Source organism: Oncorhynchus gorbuscha, linkage group LG04, assembly GCF_021184085.1.
Source record: "Oncorhynchus gorbuscha isolate QuinsamMale2020 ecotype Even-year linkage group LG04, OgorEven_v1.0, whole genome shotgun sequence".
Taxonomy (NCBI): Eukaryota; Metazoa; Chordata; class Actinopteri; order Salmoniformes; family Salmonidae; genus Oncorhynchus; species Oncorhynchus gorbuscha.
The window spans coordinates 8,249,619-8,272,754 of NC_060176.1; the positions used below are offsets into that span (position 1 = coordinate 8,249,619).

The following is a 23,136-nucleotide window of genomic DNA, read 5'->3' on the forward strand; positions in this document are numbered from 1 at the left end:
CTTCGGGACAAGTCTCAATGTCCTTAAGAGGCCCAGCCAGAGCCCAGACTTGAACCCGATCAAAAAAAAAAAACTCTGCACAGACCTGAAAATAGCTGTGCAAGACTCTCCCTATCCAACTTGACAGAGCTTGAGAGGATCTGCAGAGAATATGGGAGAAATTACACAAATACAGGTGTGCTAAGCATGTAGCGCCATACCCAAGCAGACTCGAGGCTGTAAATCGCAGCCAAAGGTGCATCAACAAAGTACTGAGTAAAGGGTCTGATTACTTATGTAAATGTAATTTCAGTTTTTGCTTTGTCATTATGGGGTATTGTGTGTAGATTGGGGGGGACGGGACAATTTAATTAATTTTAGAATCAGGCTGTAATGTAACAATGTGGATAAAGTCAAGGGGTCTGAATACATTGACTATGATGCTGAAGAAAAGGTCTAAATGCAGTATGAAGGTGCCAGCTGTGAAGAGTCCAGTAGTGCCACCATCTACAGGTTAGTTGTGGAACTGCAATCAGATGTTGACATACCGGACATTTCAGCGAGAGGTTGTTGACACATTAACAAAAGAGGTGTTTGTTTGCATTATATTCTGACCAAAAACTCAGCTCCCTTTTAAAGTAGACCAGCCACATATTAAAACAAAATGCCACAAAACAGCAACATTGGTACTGTACCTGACCAATTATACTTTCCCAATATCCCACTATCCAAATATAAGATACAAGAATATGGTCTCTCGTTAATACGTATAACATGTATAGTACTATATACTCATATCATTAATAGAAAAATACATGAACAAATACACATTTTCATAATGGGTAAATTACCAAAAGGAAAATATTACCTCCCACACCTATGGATCTTAGACATATTTCAAGTGGAGAATCTTTCTAAAATCATGTCCTCTAACTGTAATTCTATGAGTCTGGGAGAACCTCTAAAAACCATCACTGTTGTTGTATAGTGCTGTGTGTATGAATGAGTGATTTGTCCCCAGCCAGCCAGTAATCTATAGGGCTGTGTGTGCACATTACCTGACTATGGCATACTGCTAACACTGTTAGTGCATCCCAAATGGCAACCTATTCCCTATTTAGTGAAAGTAGTGTACTTAATTCTGGAAGGGGGTATAATTTGGAAAGAAGCCTGTCAACACATTGAGAGAGCAGCCAAGTAGAAATAGAATGCTGATGATTTATGTTGGCAATGAAACCCAAACCTGTCACTACTCAGATTAGCAGGCAAATGTGCACATATATATTTGCCTTGAATCCGTAGTATCCTGTAAAAAGTCAAACCATTCTTGTGATAATTTTTTCTCAAAAGATTTCTGCATGTTTGTCTTTTTTTTGTACAAATCTTTGTATAATCTGATTACAACCAAAAAATAACCGCCCATCAAAAAAAAAAAAATTATTGTCTCCACTTACAGATTGCATTTTGGGGTTTAGTCTTTCAATCTGTGTACTCCCCCCCCCTTCTTTCTTCAATATAACATTTTGTAAATTTTTGTTATTTGTGTATTTTATTCTTTTTTTTTTTTTTTTTTTACTTTTCTTGCTGAAGTTCGTTCGCCAGCCAAGTTCCAGGTATTGCTTGTCAAACTCTACATTACTTTCCAGACACTTATTCCTCCAAACCACCAGATGGCGCTATGGTAAAAGGCAAGATTTGTAGGTACTGGATGTGGTGTGTACCTCCACTGTAGAACAGGTTAATGTCAAGGAAGAAAATTAGCATTTCTTTCAAGAACTAAGCCCCAGCATTTCCTATTTCTTTTTTTGGGATATTTTTCAGCTATAAAAAGATGCGTGTCGCTTGAGAGAAGGAGGATCCTTAATACTACTCCTCAGTCAGTGTGGAGTCTGGCAGCAGAAGTGGGACAGTCAGTCTGTCAGTCTGTTGCAGAGCAGACCAAGACAGTCCTATCTGCAGAGGTCCTGGGCCTCTGAGTGCTGCTGAGGTTTCCTCTTCTTGCTGTTGCCCTGGTAGTGTGGCTTGCTGCTCGGGTGGCTCTTGATGTTGGATGAGGATGAGTTCTGCTGGACGTGGTGGGTGTTTTTACTGGACGAGCGGAACAACCTGGCCTGGGAAACAAGACAGACACACACCTAGTTAGATCAGTAGATAGATCACTGGTAGGTAGGCCTGTGTGTGCCATTGAAATGTAAAATTTAAATGGTTATCTATGTACCGACAGTGTTGTAACGCTCAGATCATAGAAGTTCAAGGCATTTGTAGGTACAGTAACAGAGTTTTTCAGTGGTTGACTTAGGCTTCGTCAAGCTGACCCTACCTTGCCCCCCTTGTTGTCAGTAGGAGTGCTGGTGGTGTGCCTCTGTGTTCTGTGATTGGTCACGCCACCTGAGGATTCTCTGTGGGCGCTGGAGCCCCGTCCAGGCAGCTGCTTCACTGTCTTACAGGGCGTCCCGTCAGAATCCTGGGGACAACCAATCACGACTCAGTAAATCAGGTCAGCAAGCAATGGGTGCATCACATTAAATGTCGTGTTAAGAGTTGATTTCCTCAGCTATTGTGGTTTTAGTGTGCACATGGTTTATTTGAGTGTAACAAAACTCACAACGTCGCTGGAACTGGATACCGTGGAGGATGAGGATGACGCTAATGAGGAGTTGGAGGAGGACTTGCTGCGAGATGCAGTCACCTCCTCCGTCAGGTTGTTGTTGCACTCGTCCAGCTGCTGAGGCTTCACCAACAGTGTGACATCATTTCCTACGGCAACAGCACATGAACGAACAGTGGTAAGACAGTGTGTGTGTGTTTTAGATTAAATAGCAGTCGGACTTCACTGATCTACAAATCACCTTGGATCCCAAACAACTTAAAACGTAATTAAGATGACCAATTTTGCACCTCGTCTTACTGAAACTGATCCCCTCAAACACACCATCAACTCGATAGATCTGAGACAGTGTCAAGACTCACAGTAGTACTGTGAAAACATACCATTCAGGGCAGGTTCATTCTGAGACTGTGGTCCCCAGAGCTTGGTGATCCAGTCCCTGTATTCAACTACTTCCTGGGTCACCCGGATTATTCTGCCAAGTATACTGGAGGAAAGAAAATAGGACATATCAGATTAGAAGAACTTGTTTGTAGTAGTTCAAAGAGAGTATTTAATAAATAACAAGATTTTTTAAAGATAGCAGCCAAGGAATGTGAGAGCTGTCGTTGGTTAAAGCGAGCCCTAGCTCTCCATCTCCTCACCTCTCACACTCGTTGTTTGGGTAGTACTTGGCGATGGGCGATACGGCGTGGTTGAGCACTATGTAGGCATAGTCGAAGGCCTGCTTCACCTGCAACACACCATATGAGCTGCGGCCAACGTCGTTATCTGCAGGAGGCAAGAGGCATGCTTAGATCATCTATTTGGGAAGAGTGACAGATTTCAGACATTGTCTGATATTGAGCTGACCTTTTAGCCTTTGTATGGGCACCTGGGACCTCTAGCCGTCTTATTCATGCCCGTTAAAGTGTGTGATTCTTAGGTTTAGTGTTATCAGTAGTTGACGGATGTTACGGATCTTGAGCGTCAGTGCTAAAATGAGGTATCACCTGTGCAAGTGCACCCATGCTGAATGGAAGGCCATGTTACCTGGTGCTAGGGGGTCCTCAATGAAGAGCATGGAGGGCCTGTAGAGGTCAGTGCTCTTCTGAACCTCGTCTTTGGCCACATAGCTGCCGCCATCTTTGATCCGGATGCCCGTCTTCAGGTAGTTGAAGTGGCGCCCATAGAGCTCAAAGAACTCTATAAGGAGAACGCCCACATTGGCATTAGGGCTGCAGGCATCTTCTCTGTAGTGAAGCTGAAATACAAGGGCAGAGGATAAGAGGTCAATTGCATAGAAGAACAAGCCAAATCATTTTAGTTCACTGAATGAGAAAGACTTAAAATGTGTCAAAAGTCTGTTATAGACAGTAAATTAGTAATGCTAGATGCGATCTATCCTGCACTGTGTGTGTGGGCTACTTGAGAGAATAGCAGAAGAGCAGAAGTCTCACCTGCAGGAAGCTGACAGCCATAAGGAAAAGGCTGTAGGAGCCGATCCCTCCAGTGAAAACCTCATTCAGATCCCTCTGGAGCAGGAACTGCTTCAGCACCAGAACCAACTTCGGAAGCACTGGGTATTTCTTATGGATAAAAGAAACACGTGGTTATGGTTAAACCTGTGGTTATGGACATGTCTCAGACTAGGACATTGGGTATGGCTGGATTGAGGGACTGAGGAGACGTAGTTAAGTGTATTAGCTACCAACACCTCTGTCAGAACCCAAAGAACCTGACAAATATACAACAATCTATGCATGCTAACTGTCAGGCCTGTTTCATCAGCTAGGTCTTACTAGACTGCATTAGGTAAAAGCAATGTACCCTGAATAAGAGATGCCTGCTTCACTTACCTTTTTGTAGTCTTTGATGAGAAGGGCAGCTTTAACTCCGTTCTTCACATTGAAGCTGATGTCCACCTTCACCTCTGTGCGGAAGTCTGTCAGCTTGATGATGGGTACCTGGAACAATGGAACATAGTGATGAGGATGGATTTACACATACAGTCACTGGAGGCAATGACACACTGCACAGTTAGTATGCATGCACAACATGCAGATGACTCAACACTATACACATCAGCTACCACAGCAACTGAAATGACTGCAACACTTAACAAAGAGCTGCAGTTAGTTTCATAATGGGTGGTAATGAATAAGTTAGTCCTAAATATTTCCAGAACTAAAAGCATTGTATTTGGGACAAATCATTCATTAAACCCTATACCTGTAATGAATAATATGGTAATAAGCAACTTGCTTGGAGTAACCCTTGATTGTAAACTGTCATGGTCAAAACATATTGACACAGCAGTAGCTAGGATGGGGAGAAGTCTGTCCATAAAGCGATGCTCTGCCTTCTATTAACAAGGCAGGTCATACAGCTCCTAGTTTGGTCACACATATTGAATGGACCGAGCAGTCTGTCTAAACTACTGGCACACAGCTCGGACACCCATGCATGCCCCACAAGACATGCCACAAGAGGTCTCCTTACAGTCCCCAAGTCCAGAACAGACTATGGGAGGCACACAGTACTACATAGAGTCATAACTACACAATACTCTATTCTACATCAGGTAACTTATGCAAGCAGTAAAATTACACTTTTAAAAAACATAAAAATACACCTTATGGAACAGTGGGGACTGAAGCAACACAAACAAAAGGCACAGACACATGCATACAAACACACGATAACATAACACTATACACACACTTACACAAGGATTTTGTGTTGTAGATATGTGGTAGAGTAGGGGCCTGAGGGCGCACACACTTAATGTTGTGAAATCTGTTGTAAATGTATTGTAATGTTTTTTTAAAAGTATAACTGCCTTAATTTTGCATGGACTCCAGAAAGAGTAGCTGCTGCCATAATAAATACAAATACAAACATACCGTGGCCTTGTCCAGCACTTTGATGGAGTTCTCGTCAGTCACGTTTTTCTTCCGCAGGGCCTCTTCCAGGGTCCAAAGGGGCAGGTTTTCCCAGTTCCCAAACACCACCAGATCGATGTCACTAGGAAGTGGAGTAAGTAGTAGAGGTCAGAGCAACATCACATTCGGATCTGAAGAGAGGACTCTCCAGTTCACTTTCACACACAGCTTATTGTCACTAATCCAGAGTCCCCAGTTACAGTCGTGTGTGTGTGTGTGTGTGTGTGTGTGTGTGTGACGTCGGAGCGGAGAGCAGTCTGGCTCGTCAAGAAACCAGGTTAAAAAGGCTTTGGATCAGCAGCGCTAAAATGACCACAGCCTTAATCCCACAAAACAAAGGCAAATAATTACACAATGGCCAGCCACATCACTCTTTCACCATATAACCACACAAAGGGGTGAATTCTGAACACAGTTAAATGTGCGCAAATGTAAAAGTATTCCCTTTTTATGCACTTTTATGCACTTCTCTCAATACGTATGTATTCGGACCTTGAACTTAAAAGAAAACTCCACCCAAAAACGATATTTTGGTATTTGATTCATTAGTCCATTGCGGTTAAAGTCCCAAAATGTTTAGCATGTCAGCAATCAAGTTTAAGATGTATAACTTTAAAAATACAAAAATACAGCCTGTATGATGCATTTTGCCTTATATGATGCAAAATGTGTCATATTGACATTACGCAACTGAATAAGGCAAGTCTGAATACCAAATACTGATTAGTGTGTAGGAAAGGCCTAAGAGCTTACCCACTTGGAACAGATGTCAGTTAAACATCTGGTTTGGATTTACATGTGGTTGAGTTGTCACCTAGCATAAATTAAATAAGTGAGATGAACAAAAACAATCACCTGTCATTGGATTTAGGTTTTAAAAAATCCTTTATGTTTATTGCTTTTTCAAAATCAAATTAAATGTTTTTGTTGAAGTTACGTGGAAACCATGTTGATTAAACACGTTTTTGCCCAGTGGGTAGTTTTTGTAGTTTAACCCCATCAGTCCCGAGAACCGAGCAAATATCTTATTTTCATTTATCCGCATGTCCAGCCCTTATACAATGCCTTTCGAAAGGCTATGATACTTGGAATGGAATTCAGGTGCATCCTGTTTCCATTGATCATATTTGAGATGTTTCTACAACTCGGAGTCCACCTGTGGTAAATCAAATTGATTGGACATGATTTGGAAAGGCACACCTGTCTATATAAGGTTCCACAGTTGACCGTGCATGTCACAGCAAAAACCAAACAACGAGGTTGAATGAGTAGTACGTAGAGCTCAGAGACAGGATTGTGTCTAGGTACAGATCTGGGGAAGGGTACCAAAACATTTTTGCAGCATTGAAGGTCCCCAAGAACACAGCGGCCTCCATCATTCTTAAACGAAAGAAGTTTGGAACCACCAAGACTCTTCCTAGAGCTGGCCGCCCGGCCAAACTGAGCAATCGGGGGAGAAGGGCCTTAGTCGGGGAGGTGACCAAGAACCTGATGGTCACTAACAGAGATCCAGAGTTCCTCTGTGGAGATGGGAGAACCTTCCAGAAGGACAACCATCTTTGCAGCACTCCACCAGTCAGGCCTTTATGAAAGGCGCTTGGAGTTTGCCAAAAGGTCTGAGAGTATTTTGGTGCCAAGAGAAACAAGATTCTCTGGTCTGACGAAACTAAGATTAAACTCTTTGGCCTGAATGCCAGGCGTCACGTCTGAAGGAAACGTGGTGGCAGCATCATGTGGGGATGTTTTTCAGTGGCAGGGAATGGGAGACTAGTCAGGATCAAGGCAAAGATGAACAGAGCTAATTAGAGAGATCCTTGATGAAAACCTGCTCCAGAGCGCTCACCTCAGACAGGTGCAAAGGTTCACCTTCCAACAGGACCACGACCCTAAGCACACAGCCAAGACAATGCAGGAGAGAGTGGCATCGGTATAAGTCTCTGAACGTCCTTGAGTGGCCCAGCCAGAGACCGGGCTTGAACCCGATTGAACATCTCTGGAGAGACCTGAAAATAGCTGTGCGGCAACGCTTCCCATCCAACCTGACAGAGCTGGAGAGGAGCTGCAGAGAAGAATGGGAGAACTCCCCAAATACAGGTGTGCCAAGCTTGTAACGTCATACCCAAGAAGACTCAAGATTGTAATCGTTGCCAAAGGTGATTCAACAAAGTACTGCGTAAAGGGTCTGAATACTTATGTAAATGCCATAGCAGATTCAAACAATTGAATCAATTTTAGAATAAGGCTGCGACCTAACGAAATGTGGAAAAAGTCAAGTGGTCTCAATACTTTCCCGAAGGTACTGTATTTAGCCTCACAACTAAGTGTTTTATTGTGAGGATAAAACAATGACAAAACAGTTGCATCTGAGTTTTTTTTTTTTTTTTAAAAGTTTTTTTTAAATGATATGAATGCAGTAAGTATAGAAATAGTTTTTTTCACTCGGAAATGAATATCTAACTAGTCAGTGACAACTGTGTGTAGTTTGTGACCGCAACTGAGTTGATTACAGTATTATAGAAACTATGTCCTGGGATTTCCCATTATCTTCTATGCAGAAGTACCCCTTACCTTCTAACGACACTTGTGAGCATCAGAGAAAAACATAGATGGCTTTTAATAGTTTGTAGCTCAAACTGTAACTCAAGACATTTTGGTAGAACAGACCAAATCAAATGGTTCAACCCAGAAGTCCGTAGCTCAAACAAACACGGTTTAAAAGTGGTTAGAAGCCCAAAACACACCAGCGATAAGGTGGGACTCATTGAGTTAAGGGTCAGTTTACACTTACTAATGGTGCCCGGGTCAGCTGCTTGTTCACCCGCCTGCTAATAACCCATCCACAACCGCCCAAGTATATGTGAAAAAGTGAATCTGAGGCCCGCAACTGGTCCTAACCCGGATTTTTTAAGGTGTTGTTTTGTCTTTATTCAACCCGCCATCCACCCACCCGCCCGCCCTTCATCCACACAACATTTAAACCCGACCGCCCCTCGGTTATATCCGCAGGGTCTGCAGGTTATGAGTCAACACACTATAAGAGAGATTATGATAGGAAGGCCATTATGTGCTCCATTACCTGAATCAAACAGCTTACCTGGTTGGCAGATAGAGGCCCGTGCTGAAACTCCCAAACACTTCAACCTGTAACAAAGTCAAACGTGTTATTCATTGATTTCACTTATCAATCAGATAAGCAGAGCTGAACTGATACAATGGCAGGTATTTAGTTAGAAAATAAAGACTAATGATTTGTTTAGACTTCTGTCATGTCACGTGACAACAGTCTGATACTTGGGAGACAGGTGTCAACTAAAGCAATACAAATATAATATTTATGCTTAGTGGGGAGAGAGTCTAACATGCATCACCTTTTATGCAAGTCAGTGCATTGACAGCCAGTCATTATCTGACAACCATGCACTGTTCTTGGGGGCAAAAAATGGGATCTGAACAAACCATTAGTACTGTAGTTATGAGAACAAGGATAAAATGCTTTAAACCCCAAAGGTTTGGACAAAAAATAAATTAAATAAGCATTTTATTTAATGCGTCCAGATTCCAGACAAATATCCCACTTTATCTGAGCTTTGAGGGCATTAACCAATGTCACATCACATAACAGTATTTCACATTGGTTCTGAGGGCTCAAAAATAGCCTTTGCTTAAGCCTTGAACCAGCCATTATTCCTTCCTGGGCTGAGCTCATGCCTGAACCGACCAAGGGGGTTAAAGCCTAGGCTCCAATCTGCTTACTAGAGGCAGGGCATGTGATTGTGATGTGGGTTGAAATGAGAGGGGTGATGGTGATGGATTGCCACTGTCTAAAAGGTCAACTTAACTCATGGCTTGGCTCTCTACTGTATAAAGAGCTAGTGGTCATCACTTAAATTATCGAGAGACGGAGTGCAGTTAGAGAGGGAGAGAAAGACATGGTGGCCGCCTCCTAGACTAATTATTCAGCTATCTGGTGGGTTCACAGTAGTTCAGTCCACCCAGTCACAGACAGGTCTCGTATTGAGTGTGTGTAAGAGGTCAGGGGATTGCTGGGAGTCTTAGTCCTGTTCTTGTTGTGGACAGGATATAAACTGCTCTCCTGCCTCAGTGGATAGAGTAAGAGCTAGGAGCAGTACCAGGAACAGCAGTGGACTTTTCTGTTTAGCTCAGGGATATGCAACTGTTTTACATTTTTTGAGATCAATTCCTGTGATACTACACCATTTGCCATGGGACAGAGAAAAATTTGCAGTTTCACAGCGACTTCCCTGTAAATTCTACATATTTTGCCATAGGGTGAAGAAATTAAATGTCTTTATATGATGTCTGAGTAAGAGGGACTAACAAAATCCATAGGGGCCCCCCGGTTGGTAATTCGACCATGATTAATACAAGATAGCTGGCCACTAGACATTTTAGCTGACATGGGCTAATCGAGTTACTGTCAGTGACTGACATAAGAGAACTACTGATGTACAAGCTCATTTAGAAATTGCACCTTGTGTATTCTACTATTCCAACTAATCAGTAAATTGAGACCCAGACGAAGTTCATAAACAAAAAAAAGTGATCCGCGGGCCTACAAAACAGCAGTTGTCCATCCCTGGTACAGCTTGTGAAGCTGAGAGCAAACGCACAGCTCTAACAGCAGGCTCCAAGTCAGCAGGAATAAGGACACCTGGAGCCCTGTAGATTACAGGCCAAAATATAACACAGCAGGGAGATAAGAGCAGACCGACCAGGCACTTTCACAAATGGTTGCTGGTCACACGCCCCACCATATACGGCCTATCTTTCATCGTCATTACAGCTCAGCCTATAGGGAGAGAAAATAACTCTCCTACAGAGTCACGACTCCTTTCAGACAGCTATAGAACCAGCCAGAGAAAGACTAGAAAGATGTAAAGACAGCAATTCTACATAGAACAGCAAGTTCTCATGCTGTCTCTAGCAATGAAGGGAATTTGTAAAATGAGGAAACAGGAGATTGTGAGCATCTCAAGCAGCTTGCTGTGTGGGTGAGACCTGTCTGTGTAGCTAGAAACCACTTCCATTCCAAACCTTTGCTCTGCCTGTCACTTCTAGTAGTTGGTGTTGGCTTTTATGAAAGCATGAACTCTACATGGTTGCAATATTTATTTGAACGACGACCCGTATTAACCTGGGCCAAGATCTTTTCAACTATGTTAAAATTTCAACAACCAGAGGAGTTCGCTGTACACCAATAATGGTCAAACAGATCTGAGACCTGGCTAGACCTGTATGGGCTTAGGGCTGGAACTGTAGCTATGCGAGTGATCTCTTACGTCAGCAGTGGGCCACAGGTCTTTGATGACCCTCTCGATCCTGTCCACCACCTCCATCCTCATCCTCTCCTCCTCTTCCCGAGGAGACATGTGCTTGTAGAAGTCATTGATCTCCTCATGGAGCCTGCAGAACACAGAATGAAAACAGTATGATCAGGGTTGGGGAGGGAGACAAGGACTGAGCGAGAAAAAGAATAGCATGGTCATGGGGATAGTAGGATAGAGTCTGAAACAGATCAAAATACACTGACAAAGATTGCAGGCAGAATATATTGATTGAAGGCAGAATATATTGTAAGAGAAAAATCTAAATAACAAGTCTACAATACAATTGATGGGGTCTACAATACATATTTTATTATGCCAGTCAATGCAATTTGTTAACAACTTTCACAGGTAGCTCACTGAACCAGAGACAATTACCCCGTCCTACCATGTAATGGAAATGGTGAAAATCAAAATGACACTTCCTCAAACACACTAGGCGTTCGTGAGGAAAGCATCATTATTACATTAACTGGCTTCTTTACTGGAGGCGTGTTATGTTAAAGGCTAACTGCCAACACCTGTGTGCCAACAAACTGTAATCAAGTAGCATCTACTGAAGACTGGAAGAATTGCATTAACTACAGGATTATGACAGACAGGCTGACGTGTGAGAAAAGGTCAAAGCCACAATAATGCAATACATCTACACCTTTGGTACAAATCATAGGGCATATTCCCACTGTTAGGGGTATGGAACCCAAAGCAATTGGCATAAATGTAATGTCCCTTGCCTGATTAAATAGTTTGGGAGGACAATGCTGATAAGTACAAGTGTTGCTGTCCTTGAGTTAAAAGTGGGTGCTTAAATCAACAAATCGACTTTACTAAATGATCAACAGGGCTGCTTCCCTTCACCCGATAAGTCAGTCAGGTAAACTTGGTGGGTATGAATCCCATGGCTCGTTTAGGGAGACAAGGGACTGTGCCAACTGTCAGATACATTACACAATGGCACAGAGACAAGACCGTGACTGGGTCAGTAATTGACTGACTGGGGTCATTTCTGCCTGCAATTCACCCTGCTGTCTGTCTATTATTAAAGCTGCAGATTGACCAACACACCTACCCACAGGGCCTTGACCAGAGCCTATATCAATAACACTAAAGACTGGGTCACACAAACATTCACACGTGATACCGATTGCCGCCCACACACACACACACACACACACACACACACACACACACACACACACAGCCTAAGCCAGCTGCCACCTCAAACTTTGACCCAACCAACACATGTCCTTGTTGTTCCAAACTCTACTGATTAGCTCTTGTATGTTCTGGCCAGTGCTTAGTGTGAGGCAGGAAGCGGAGAAAAAACAGAATGGAGAGGAATCAAGCCAGTCAAAGGGGATTGGAGCAGACAACACGTGGACACGAGGTCTAACACTCAGTGACCAACCAACACTAAGGCCGTAGGGAAACTCAGTCATCTGAGGATAAAATACTTATTCCCTTTCCTAATCTTACAAAGGAAACTAACAGCTTGAGTTGAATAGCAAGCTGCACATCCAGCATTATGATTGTGAGTAGAGCAGAGGCAGCAGTCCTGTTGTGTGAGCAGCTGTAATGTGAGTGAACACCACATACTGGAGGGGGTGTACTAGAGGACAGGACACATGAGGGCTGGGCTGGGGCTGTCGGGGACTGGCAGTGGAGCAGGTCATTCTGCCCTGGCTGCCCATTCACACACAATCCCAGTCACCCACAGGGCCATGTAAACACAACACAGCACCCAGCCAATGACAGGCCTGCAGCACAGCTTCCTTTGGCAGGAAAATCAAAGAGAGTGGGAAAGAAATGGTAGCTACTTCTGAGCTTGTGTACCCGAGAGGGCTCAGCTGTGAGAAACACTAGTAGTTACTGTAGAGGATTCAGCCTGCTTGTCATTTGGGTAGCGCTCTGTGGAGCGCTGCGTTTTAGATAACAGTTTTCCCTGGCGCTTACAGTAGTCTGTGTTTCACCTAATCCTCATCGACACCCAGACAAACATTCCTGGTGTAGCAGCCAGGAGTCCTATTGAAGGGCCCCGACCCGGTTAGACCCCAGCTGACAGCAGCCCCAATCACCAGCCTGTCTGTTGGCCAATCTACACAGCAGTCCAGCCAGACAGTCATGCCAGTTCAATGCCATCAGTCCCTGGGTAGAAGTACTCCTCCCTGATGTGATGATACCAGACCTTTCCAGCTACATCACTGCAGGTGTTCATCCTCAAACAATGATCCCTTTATATTCACACAGAGGGGTGTATCACACAGCTTGTAATATAAACAATAGGCTGCTAAACTAATCTAACTTCTACACCTTTCTTCACCCAAGCACCAGCCTCTCCCATTTTAAGTAGGCCAAGCTAACTCCTCAGGGCAGGCCCGGTAATCGTGTGTGAAGACACCCACCATGAGGTTCCCTGTCTTTTTTCTGGATGGACCAGGGCCTCACATTACAGTGTATTCTGAGGTGACTGAAGCCAAGCACTATGCAGGGGATTCCTTCCTTCTCTTTCTATTGGTCTCTTCATTTCTGGTGTTGGTCAGACTGACATGGGAACAGGAGTTAAGTACCTTCAACACTTATCACACACAGGCAGCAACAGGCCCACAGATACGCTCTGCAGAGGCAACCTGGCTGACAGCATTCATCACGCCCAGTCAGTCACTGCAACAAAGACTGCACCGTGAACACACCTAGAGTCAACATAGCAAGGTATGACTAGTGAGAACTAGTGATGGGGGGGGGGTCGATACATAAGCGTCTAAATTAATGACAGATTTAATTCTGACTATTTTGAGGAAGTGTATACTGGCTAGTGTCTCAACCTGGCCAAACAGCACAATTGCAGTTTGCTTTTTTTTTTAAAGAGAAGATGTAAGCACATTCGTTCGGTTTGCCGCCAGCTGAACTGAAGCATGCTGATGCCTTAAGTCACTCCATCGACAGCCACCAGTAACAATAGAGGACAGGGGAGGGGGCCGTCCTCAGGCATTCCGCACAGGAGGGAAGCAGTCTGGCACTGGGCCAGGAGATACAGCCATCAAAAATCCATTCATATTGAATTCACATATAGCCATTATCTTGGACAGATTCAATTCAACTGACTGACACACACGTCACATATTGATATGATGCGAACACTCGTCCATACATACACTCCCACAGAAAGTCCATAGTCAAACTTTTGTCACGCGTACCACACTATGACTGATACACTTATCGGGGGAGATCAAACAAAACTCCCAACAATTTGGAGTCAATGGCAATAGAAATGTAGTGTGTGTGCCTGCCAGTCTCCTAGCAAATGTAGTTGTCTCACACTGCCAGCCCCCTACACTGTGCTTATAACAAGCAAAAAACTGTGCAAGAGTCAGTTTCATTTCAGAGAGTCAGCCCAAGTATAGGCTCTCTATTCCAGCTCAGACCAGTGGTGCTGCTAAGTTTCATTTCAGAGCAGCAGTGTCTGACTGGCTGTCCGTGTGAGAGAGAATGGGTTTCGTTTCAGGGTTAAGCCACATCGCCTCGTCACCCAGGGAACCGGCTTAGACCAGGAGTGCCCAGTGCCTCTGGAGCATGTGACAAGCAAAGAGCAGGACTAGGCAAACACATTTGGGAGCCCTGGGTTTGGAGGAGTGGCTTAGCAACTGAAACAGGCTATATCTTTTCCAAGATATAGATACTGTAGTGTACAACTGAGCAGGAAGTGCCAGTAGGTTTCTGAGGCAGCAGAGTAGGTGTGGTGGGGGAAATGTGTCTTCATTTGAAAGAGGGGGAGAAGCATAACATCAGGGTCTCATCTGAAAGTGTACGGCTGCAGTGGCAGACTGGTACTGCTTATCGACCAGCTGCTCAGATGGACTAACAGTATAAAGTTGTGTGAGAGTCAGAGGGCAGGGCATGTGTCTCAGTTCAGACACAGGCAGTAAAAGACAGAGGGAAATCAAACTGGCTGCCAAAGTACCTTTGAGAAAGGAGAGGGTTCGCTGGCAGATGGCTTTTCAAATGCGCAAGGCCAGCCCCCTGGTTTAGAACGGCCTCCACCGAACATCATTAGAGCAACCAGCTATAAATACTGCAGAAGGACCAGGGACAGAAATAACAGGGTACTGTACCATGCCCATGTTTCATAGCACTGCCAGAAACAGTGAGAGACATGTCATCCAGCAGGCATTCTCTTCACGTGAACCTGCAAAAACCTTTCCTCACTCACTGCTTATTAGGCAGTCCCTCGGTTGGCAGTGCCACATGTGTAAATGCCTCTCACACAAAAACATGAGTAGCCTATGAGTGACAGGGTCAGCAATACGATAGTCACACACACAATGAACATAAGGTGGCCAATTCATTAGGCTTTCATCAATGCCTGACTTTTCCTCCAGCACCACTACGGTGGCTCAGACTGGCTACCATAACCAGAGGATTTGGGTTAAAGACAAGCTAGGGCTACGAGGACCCCAGTTGTCCCTGATCGTTAGTGACCTGCTTGGCCTCAGTGGAGTTATCCGGCACACACTAGCTGCGGTTGAAACCATCTGTTTAGTGCTGCAAAAAAAGCTCCCGGCTCCACAGGCTCCAAAACATCTGGCGTGCTGGAACTCCAGGCATAAACACTAGACTACACCATCCTCTTCAATTAAAGCCCCAAGGCTCGATCCACCATAACATCTAGGCCTATATTCAGAAGTACAGAGACCCATGGACAGACACAGATAACAAAAGAACAATCTGATCTTTATTAATTGGGCTGCTAGATCTTGGGCTACCCCAAATACAATCTGCAGACACAATGCTAAAAGATTTGAGCCATTAGCACTAATCTAAACATTAGCAACAAGAGTCTCGTCTACTCAAACTTGTGTGTTTGGTATAAACGTACTGCATGTCATGTACTCTGATCTCCATGACAATTTCCACTCCATCTCTGAGCTCACAGGCTTGACGCCAATCACTGCATGACCCTAGTTTGCCTATCAACCAAGTCATCATGGCTCCTCCCACTGTTTGAGGCCTTTTAGAAAAGAGCCAGGATGCAACATGTGAGTGGCAACCTAACAGACAAGCATAGAGATCTGTGGTATACAGGTTGCATATCGAGTTCATCAAGACTGGAGTAGAGAAGAGAGCACAAGGTGTGCTTTTCATCATTAGTCACATGGCATGAAGTGACACCTGTACCTTGGTAGGTTTCTCTTAATCTGCCTGGTTGAAAGGCATTTACACAGGCTTATGAAAATGCAATTGTTTAAATACTGACCGTGAAAAGAGATTTCAAACATCCAATACTTTAACAATTACCATAATTTGAACAACAAAAACAGCCACCAAAAAAGCACAGCAGTCTCCAATAATTTAAACTTATTGTCGAACAGTACAACATTCACAAAATAAATATGATTGTCTTTCAGGATTGAATTTGTCTGGGCTGTACCAAAACAAGAAACAACTTGCTACCCCTATGCTGTTCAGACTACATTAACTCAACGACTTTCAAATCGGCCAGATGGGGAGAACATATCAATCAAAAAGCATTCATCTTTAAGCACATGGGATGGCTGAGATAGAGGGAGGGATCCCCACACATGCTGGTAGAGGGAAGGGTATATTACCCACAGTCCAAAGGATCAGCAGCATGTATAGCTCTCTGCAAGTCCTCACCTCACCACCTGGCTGTATGCCAGGGGGGGGGGGGGGGGACAAATGGCCTTTCTCAATTAGATTTGCAAGACATGTCAAAGACAAAATTATAAGTAGTATGTCATTTTAAAATGTTTGCATGCTTTTCTCCTTCAAGAAAACAATAGGCGATTCAAAGGGGTTGTGGCAGATTTCAAAACTCTTCCATGAAGGACTCAGGTAGGATACACTTGTGTTTGTTTCCTCACCTATAGGAGGCTATCGAGGAGGACCATCTTCCATTTGCCTACTAACAAAATGACAAACTCAACAACCGCTTACCGGTTTCGGGTCACGGAGGACGGACATTTGCCCAAATGAGAAAACTCCATTGATATCTCTAACAGCCAGCACAGTATAGACCGAGCCATAGCTCTATGAGTGGTGCTGTGTTTGGGGTAACAAGAGGTGATATCTGGAAGCTGGAGCTGTGGGACTTAGATCATAAATCTCAGAGATGGTTATAAAAACAATAATGTGCCGATACTGATAGTCACCGAGCAATTAGCAGCACATTTAGATGGCCCATGGGGTCAACATTGTACAAAACTAATCTGGCACTGTGTGACCCCTGACCTCAACACGGCCAGGGTTGTGTTCAATAGCACACAAGTAGGGCACACTGTAGCAAAAGGTAATGAAACAAACATTTCTTATTGGACAAGTTCAGACAGTCTCTCACTGTTTCACTCCATTTTGGGAAGTTTTCTTCTGTTTTGTGCCTAGTGAACACAACCCAGGTTTTTCCACAGCTAGTTGTGTGTGACAGCACAGTGCAGCTATACAAATACTATTTTAGGCAGTCCACTCCACTCACACACCAATAATATTTCTGGGTCTTTCACAACAGCTTTTGTTTCAGTGAATCAGAAGTGGCAGAACGCCATTGCTGCTCCAGAGCTCATTGGATGGAGGGCTCTGTGACATCAGAGAAAGAGCTCAGGTTTCTCTCCTGGAGGGGCGGGTTTGTTTTGGGAGAGCGAAGCCAGGACATGCTCAGCGTGTACTGCATGTAAACACAGCACCCCTTATACAGAGCGGCTGGACCTTCTGGGCTCAATCATGCAGTCCACGCATTCACACACCTCCACCCCTATCCACCCTATCCCCGCCCTCGCAACCAACAACAGTGCCTTACTCATCCAAGGAAAAAGTGTCATCTTCCCCTACCCTTTTCTTTCCCCTCCCCATCAAATTGTATATGCCACAGTGGTCACAGTCACACTAATGCAAAATCAACCCCTTGACTAATGCGAGCCTGAATAGGCGATCCCTCAGGTATCACAAGCACAGGAAAATGCACCTTGATGTGAATCACTTTCAAATTTTGCCCTCCCCAGTCAGGGACTTGGGGAAGAAAGCTAATGAAACGTTTCCACAACCAGAGATGTACAAGCCTGAAAAACACTTTCTGAAAGAGACACTATCAATTGACAGATATTTAGGCATTACATGTATATATCGTGAAATATGTTAATTATGCAACTCAGTAACTAAGCATTGTGAGCAGAATAAGAACCAGGAGTGTGGGAGACAGAGCCTGGTTGTGACTGTGATCCAGGCTGTATAGTACAGGTTGGTGTATTAGAGTAATCACTAAGGAATGTCCTTATGCAAACAGTGTACTTTATATTACTATAAATGAGGATCAGCTTAGCTAAGACTTTGCTCTGGGCTCTTGCATGTTACTAGCCTACGCTTGTCAGGCACGTAGAAGAGGGGGGAAAAACGCCTCCACACCCCAGCCTTTAAAACAATACCCCACCCACCTCAGGACTTTTCTCTAGTTTAAACTAGTAAGAACTGCCTTTCTGAAGTGGCTGTCTCATTACATTTCTGTCACACTAAGATTATATAAACTAATTGGTCAATATGTTTTTTCGAGACAGACCTGGTCCTTTATACCTGGAAGAATAAACAGAGGTGGAATCAGGCAAAACAACAGTGATAAGATAAGGAAGGCATTTGGATGGTTGTAAAGCAAATTTCATTTCAGCATCACATGTCTGGGGAAATACCCTCTGTCATTACAGAGAAAATGGTTACAGTAACCTAACCTCTTAACGGCTTTGTAGCAACCTGACATATTGATCATAATCGGTAAGCTAGTATAGCCAACCTATATTAAAGACAGTGTGGCACAGAGGCCTAAGGCACTGCATCTCAGTGCTAGAGGCGTCAGTACAGACCCTGGTTCGATTCTAGGCTGAATCACAACCGGCCATGATTCGGAGTCCCATAGGGCGGTGCACAATTGGCCCAGTGTCCTCCAGGTTAGGGTTTGACCGGGGTAGGCCATCATTGTAAATAAGAATTTGTTCTTAACTGACTCACCTAGTGAAATATGGGTTACATAAAAATACTATACTAAGAGACTACTAAGAGGTCCGGACCTTTACGGCTGGGAGGGTATACTTGCCCTGTAGCTACACGGCCACAAGCCCCACTGACTGTCCCTGATAACTACATTTGTGTCAAAAGTGGGACAACCTCTCAACTCTTTACTTACGGAACACTTCAAAAGAAGGGAAATAGTTCAGCCTCCCTATACATGTTGTATACTATGGTTTTTGGCCTAGATTGCAGCACCTTTAGGATACATGTTGTGCATTTGCATCTGCCCAGTCGCTCCTCCCCTTTAAAGGGGGGCAGAACTCACTGATGTCACCTTGCTTTTCCACAGTCACTAAGAAATAGATACCATTTCCGAATTTCAACTTGGGGTTGTGGTTTGATGTGGGCCTGTTATGTTTGCTATATGTACTCTGACAGTTATCATTGTTGGTTCCTATTCACTCACAGTAGCTAAGATATCCCCAAACAGCCACCCTATTATGACTTTGGCTAAAGGAATAAATTGTGTTTGTGATGCCAAAGTTAGCTCTGATGTGTGATTTGGAAGAAAAAAACATGCTGTTTAATAAAGAACAAGTATTGTTCCTTCAACATAACATTGTAGTAGTGTTGTCTCACATAAAGAAGTCAGAGGCGATGCATGCTAATGGGTAGATCTGCTGTCTAAAGAATTTGATGGGTTTCTTCAATCTCGCAAATCTCAATTTTGGAAAATACTGACTATGACCAAAAGTATCCTATTTACATCTTTTAGTACATTTTGGAATTAGAATAGATGCTTCTGACTATTATATCCACCAGAGAAGTAAGATTATCGGTTTTAAATTGCTGCAAATAAGGCAACAGTGAAACAGACGAAAAATACCGGCATTAGTTAGGTAGGCTTAGCCTGAGTCAGTCAGTCATATGTCAACTATCAAGAAAAGGGTTCTGCATTGATTTGACAATGGTTACTGCTCAGTACTCGTGCTTTTAGCTAAATGTCATTCGGATTAGATTTTTTTTTGCTTAGCTCGTCAGCGTAGTGACCACATGCAGATGTTGGCAACCACGAGGTAGCTAGCTACCAAGGTCATAAAACAAATTGCTGGATGTAGCTAACTAGCTAGTTAACGTTGACTGTCCCATTACTTTCGACTGACCGTAGCTGGTTAGGAACGTCCCCCAAAATAACAGATAATGACGTGTGACGGTTAAATCGGCACGCCTAAATATGGCTATGATGTCTAACCATATGACTATGTGCGCTCACTTCACCAGCCAAGTTAGCTGGCTGGCTAGTTGTCTAACCAACTATCGTTAGTGTGGCAGAGATATATAAGCAGAGATATATAACGTTAGCTAGATAACGCGTGATTTATGATTAACTTGTAACGTTATATGAGCAACGAGCTAGTTTTGACGAGTGTCTTTTTGTTTCTTACCCCAAGATTCCTTCAGAGTAGTTCTTGACTTTCCATGGTGTTCCCGTGTAACCACAGCCTCCGGTCTCGAGGCTACTGTTGAATCCATAAGTGCTAGCCTTGTTGTCTCTTTTCCTTTTGTTGGGGTGTCCTGAGACCCCAGAGCCCACTTGCCCCCCTCCGCTGCCCCTTCCCAACGATGAACGGTTGTTGTGGTTGTTATTAGCTTCCAACGGAATAAAGTCTCGTTGTTCGACTACATCTCGGTCTTTCGTTGAGTTGGACATTCCCTGGTTCCGGGGTTCGCTGTTAGTGACAGCTCCGTTCTTGCTCGAGATTACGTTACCCAATGTCCCGTTGATGTTCGATTTCTGACTGAGGCTTGACGTGCTAGACAAACTACCCGTGTTACAGTTGTTATTAAAGTACAGATTCCCCAGACCTTGTGTTGTTTCCCAAATCTGAATCCACAGGCTGTTGGCTGGTCCACGTTGTTCTGGCTGAAACCAAGCGATTCTTGGATCCATCAAACGACAGTGCAGGCACACTGCCCCAGAGCAAGGCTCAGTTCGTGTAGCTAAAGCTAGCCAGGTAGCTAGCTAGCTAACCTCACTCGTAAGCTTTACAGCGGACTAACGTTAGATATGAAGGTTACTTCAAATTGCTATAAAATATCTTAAATCTGCTATCAATGAATTAAAACGACTATTATTATTAGACAGTAGGCGTCGTGTTTAATGAAATAATGTTGTCAAAGTTCGGATTCAAGAATTAAGGAAACGTGCAGCCATTGCCTATCGAAGCGATTTCTGACCCTTTCCTTCTGATTGTGGGTCCTCAATGGCGGACACTGCGCAGCCGCAGATTCGCGCAGAGTGAAATGGTGATTCGAAAAGGGCGGAGAAATTGTCGTTCTTACGCAAGAGCAGAACATGTTACCTGTTGCGTAACAATGGGCGACAGATTAATTATTTTCACATGAGAACATGAGGTACACACACTGAAATAAAGCGGTGGGAAATAAAGCGGTGGGAAGGTTGTAATACAATTTTTTTAAATGCCTAGATAGTCCGAATTTAAATGGTTACTTCATGTCATGACAGGATATTCTATCCATCAGGCTGATAAATTACATTTCCATTATTTCAAAGTATGAAAGCAGCATATCAAAGTGGAGGATATATACCAACAGCTGTGCCTTCTCCCTTCAATGAAACCACCATTGCTGAACTATTTTCTAAATCCAAAACCACAACTTGCTCCCTTGACCCTATGACCACTGCCTTAGTTAAGGCATGTCTCCCTGTTCTGCCTCCTGGTGGTCAAGATTGTAAATGCATGCATTTGAGAAACAGACGCATCACAAGTCCTCAACTGGCAGCTTCATTAAATAGTACTCGCAAAACACCAGTCTCAACGTCAACAGTGAAGAGGCGACTCCGGGATGCTGGCCTTCTAGGCAGAGTTCCTCTGTCCAGTGTCTGTGTTATTTTGCCCATCTTAATCTTTTTTGTTGCCACTCTGCCTAGAAGGCCAGCATCCCGGAGTCACCTCTTCACTGTTTACATTTGAGACTGGTGTTTAGTAGGCACTATTTAATGAAGCTGCCAGTTGAGGACTTGTGAGGCGTCTGTTTATTAAACTAGACACTAATGCACTTGTCCTCTTGCTCAGTTGTGCACTGGGGCCTCCCACTCCTTTTTCTATTCTGGTTAAAGCCAGTTTTGTACAGCATTGTACTAGATCTAAAGTTTCTTGGCAATTTCTCACATGGAATATCCTTCATTTCTCAGAACAAGAACAGACTGACGAGTTTCAGAAGAAAGTACTTTGTTTCTGGCCATTTTGAACCTGTAATCTCACAAATGCTGATGCTCCAGATACTTAACTAGTCTAAAGAAGGCCAGTTTTATTGCTTCTTTAATCAGGACAACGGTTTTCAGCTGTGCTAACATAATTGCAAAAGGGTTTTCTAATGATCAATTAGCCTTTTAAAATGATAAACTTGAATTAGCTAACACTAAGTGCCATTGGAACACAGGAGTGATGGTTGCTGATAATGGTCCTCTGTACGCCTATGTAGATATCCCATTAAAAATCTGCCGTTTCCAGAAACAAAAGTAATTTACAACATTAAGTGTCTACACTGTATATCTAATCAATTTTATGTTACTTTAATGGACAAAAAATTCACTTTTCTTTCAAAACAAGGACATTTCTTAGTGACCCCAAACTTTTGAACGGTAGTGTACATCCACACAAAACCCAACTCCACTCTGCCACCCCACTCTGTCATTACCTGTGTCCGTGAACTGAAAACTTGGATGAGCAATACATTTTTTCTACTAAACGATGACAAAACAGAGATCATGGGCCCAATATCCCTCATCAATAAACTGGGTCAACTCAACATGAAAAATTACAGCTGCACCATCCACTCCAACTCCACAGTCAGGAACCTTGGTGTTACATTTGACCCCACTCTGTCGTTGAACCCCACATCCGAAACCTCACCAAGTCAGCCTTCTTCCACCACAGAAACATCTCACAACTCAGACCTTCTCCCACTGACCCCAATGCTGAAAACCTCCTTCATGACTTTGTTTTATCAAGCCTGGACTACTGCAACACCATTCTCTAGTCTCCCCGCCAAAACACTGGACAGACTTCAACATATAAAAAAATTCAGCTGCACAAGTCCTCATACACACACACCAGACCTTGGGACCACATCACCCCCATACTCAAACTCCACCAGCTGCCAGATCAATAACGCACACACTGGACTGGCACCCACATAACTTACTGACCTACTGCACCCCTACCTATTCACTGAGTTCCTCGGACACTGG

The 23,136-nt window shown here is 43.7% G+C and overlaps 1 protein-coding gene across 1 annotated transcript; it reads right to left on the reverse strand.

Moving 5' to 3' along the window:
• Window positions 1-572: 572 nt before the first annotated feature.
• tent4b (terminal nucleotidyltransferase 4B) lies at window positions 573-21,157 on the reverse strand. The gene is made up of 12 exons (XM_046345664.1): window positions 20,306-21,157; window positions 10,812-10,935; window positions 8,606-8,652; window positions 5,473-5,593; window positions 4,426-4,533; window positions 4,027-4,155; window positions 3,620-3,830; window positions 3,232-3,358; window positions 2,971-3,074; window positions 2,585-2,736; window positions 2,300-2,443; window positions 573-2,090 (listed from the first exon to the last, which is right to left on the reverse strand). The coding sequence occupies exons 1-12, from the start codon at window positions 20,809-20,811 to the stop codon at window positions 1,929-1,931; spliced, it is 1,935 nt and encodes a 644-aa protein (XP_046201620.1). The 5' UTR covers window positions 20,812-21,157; the 3' UTR covers window positions 573-1,928.
• Window positions 21,158-23,136: the final 1,979 nt, after the last annotated feature.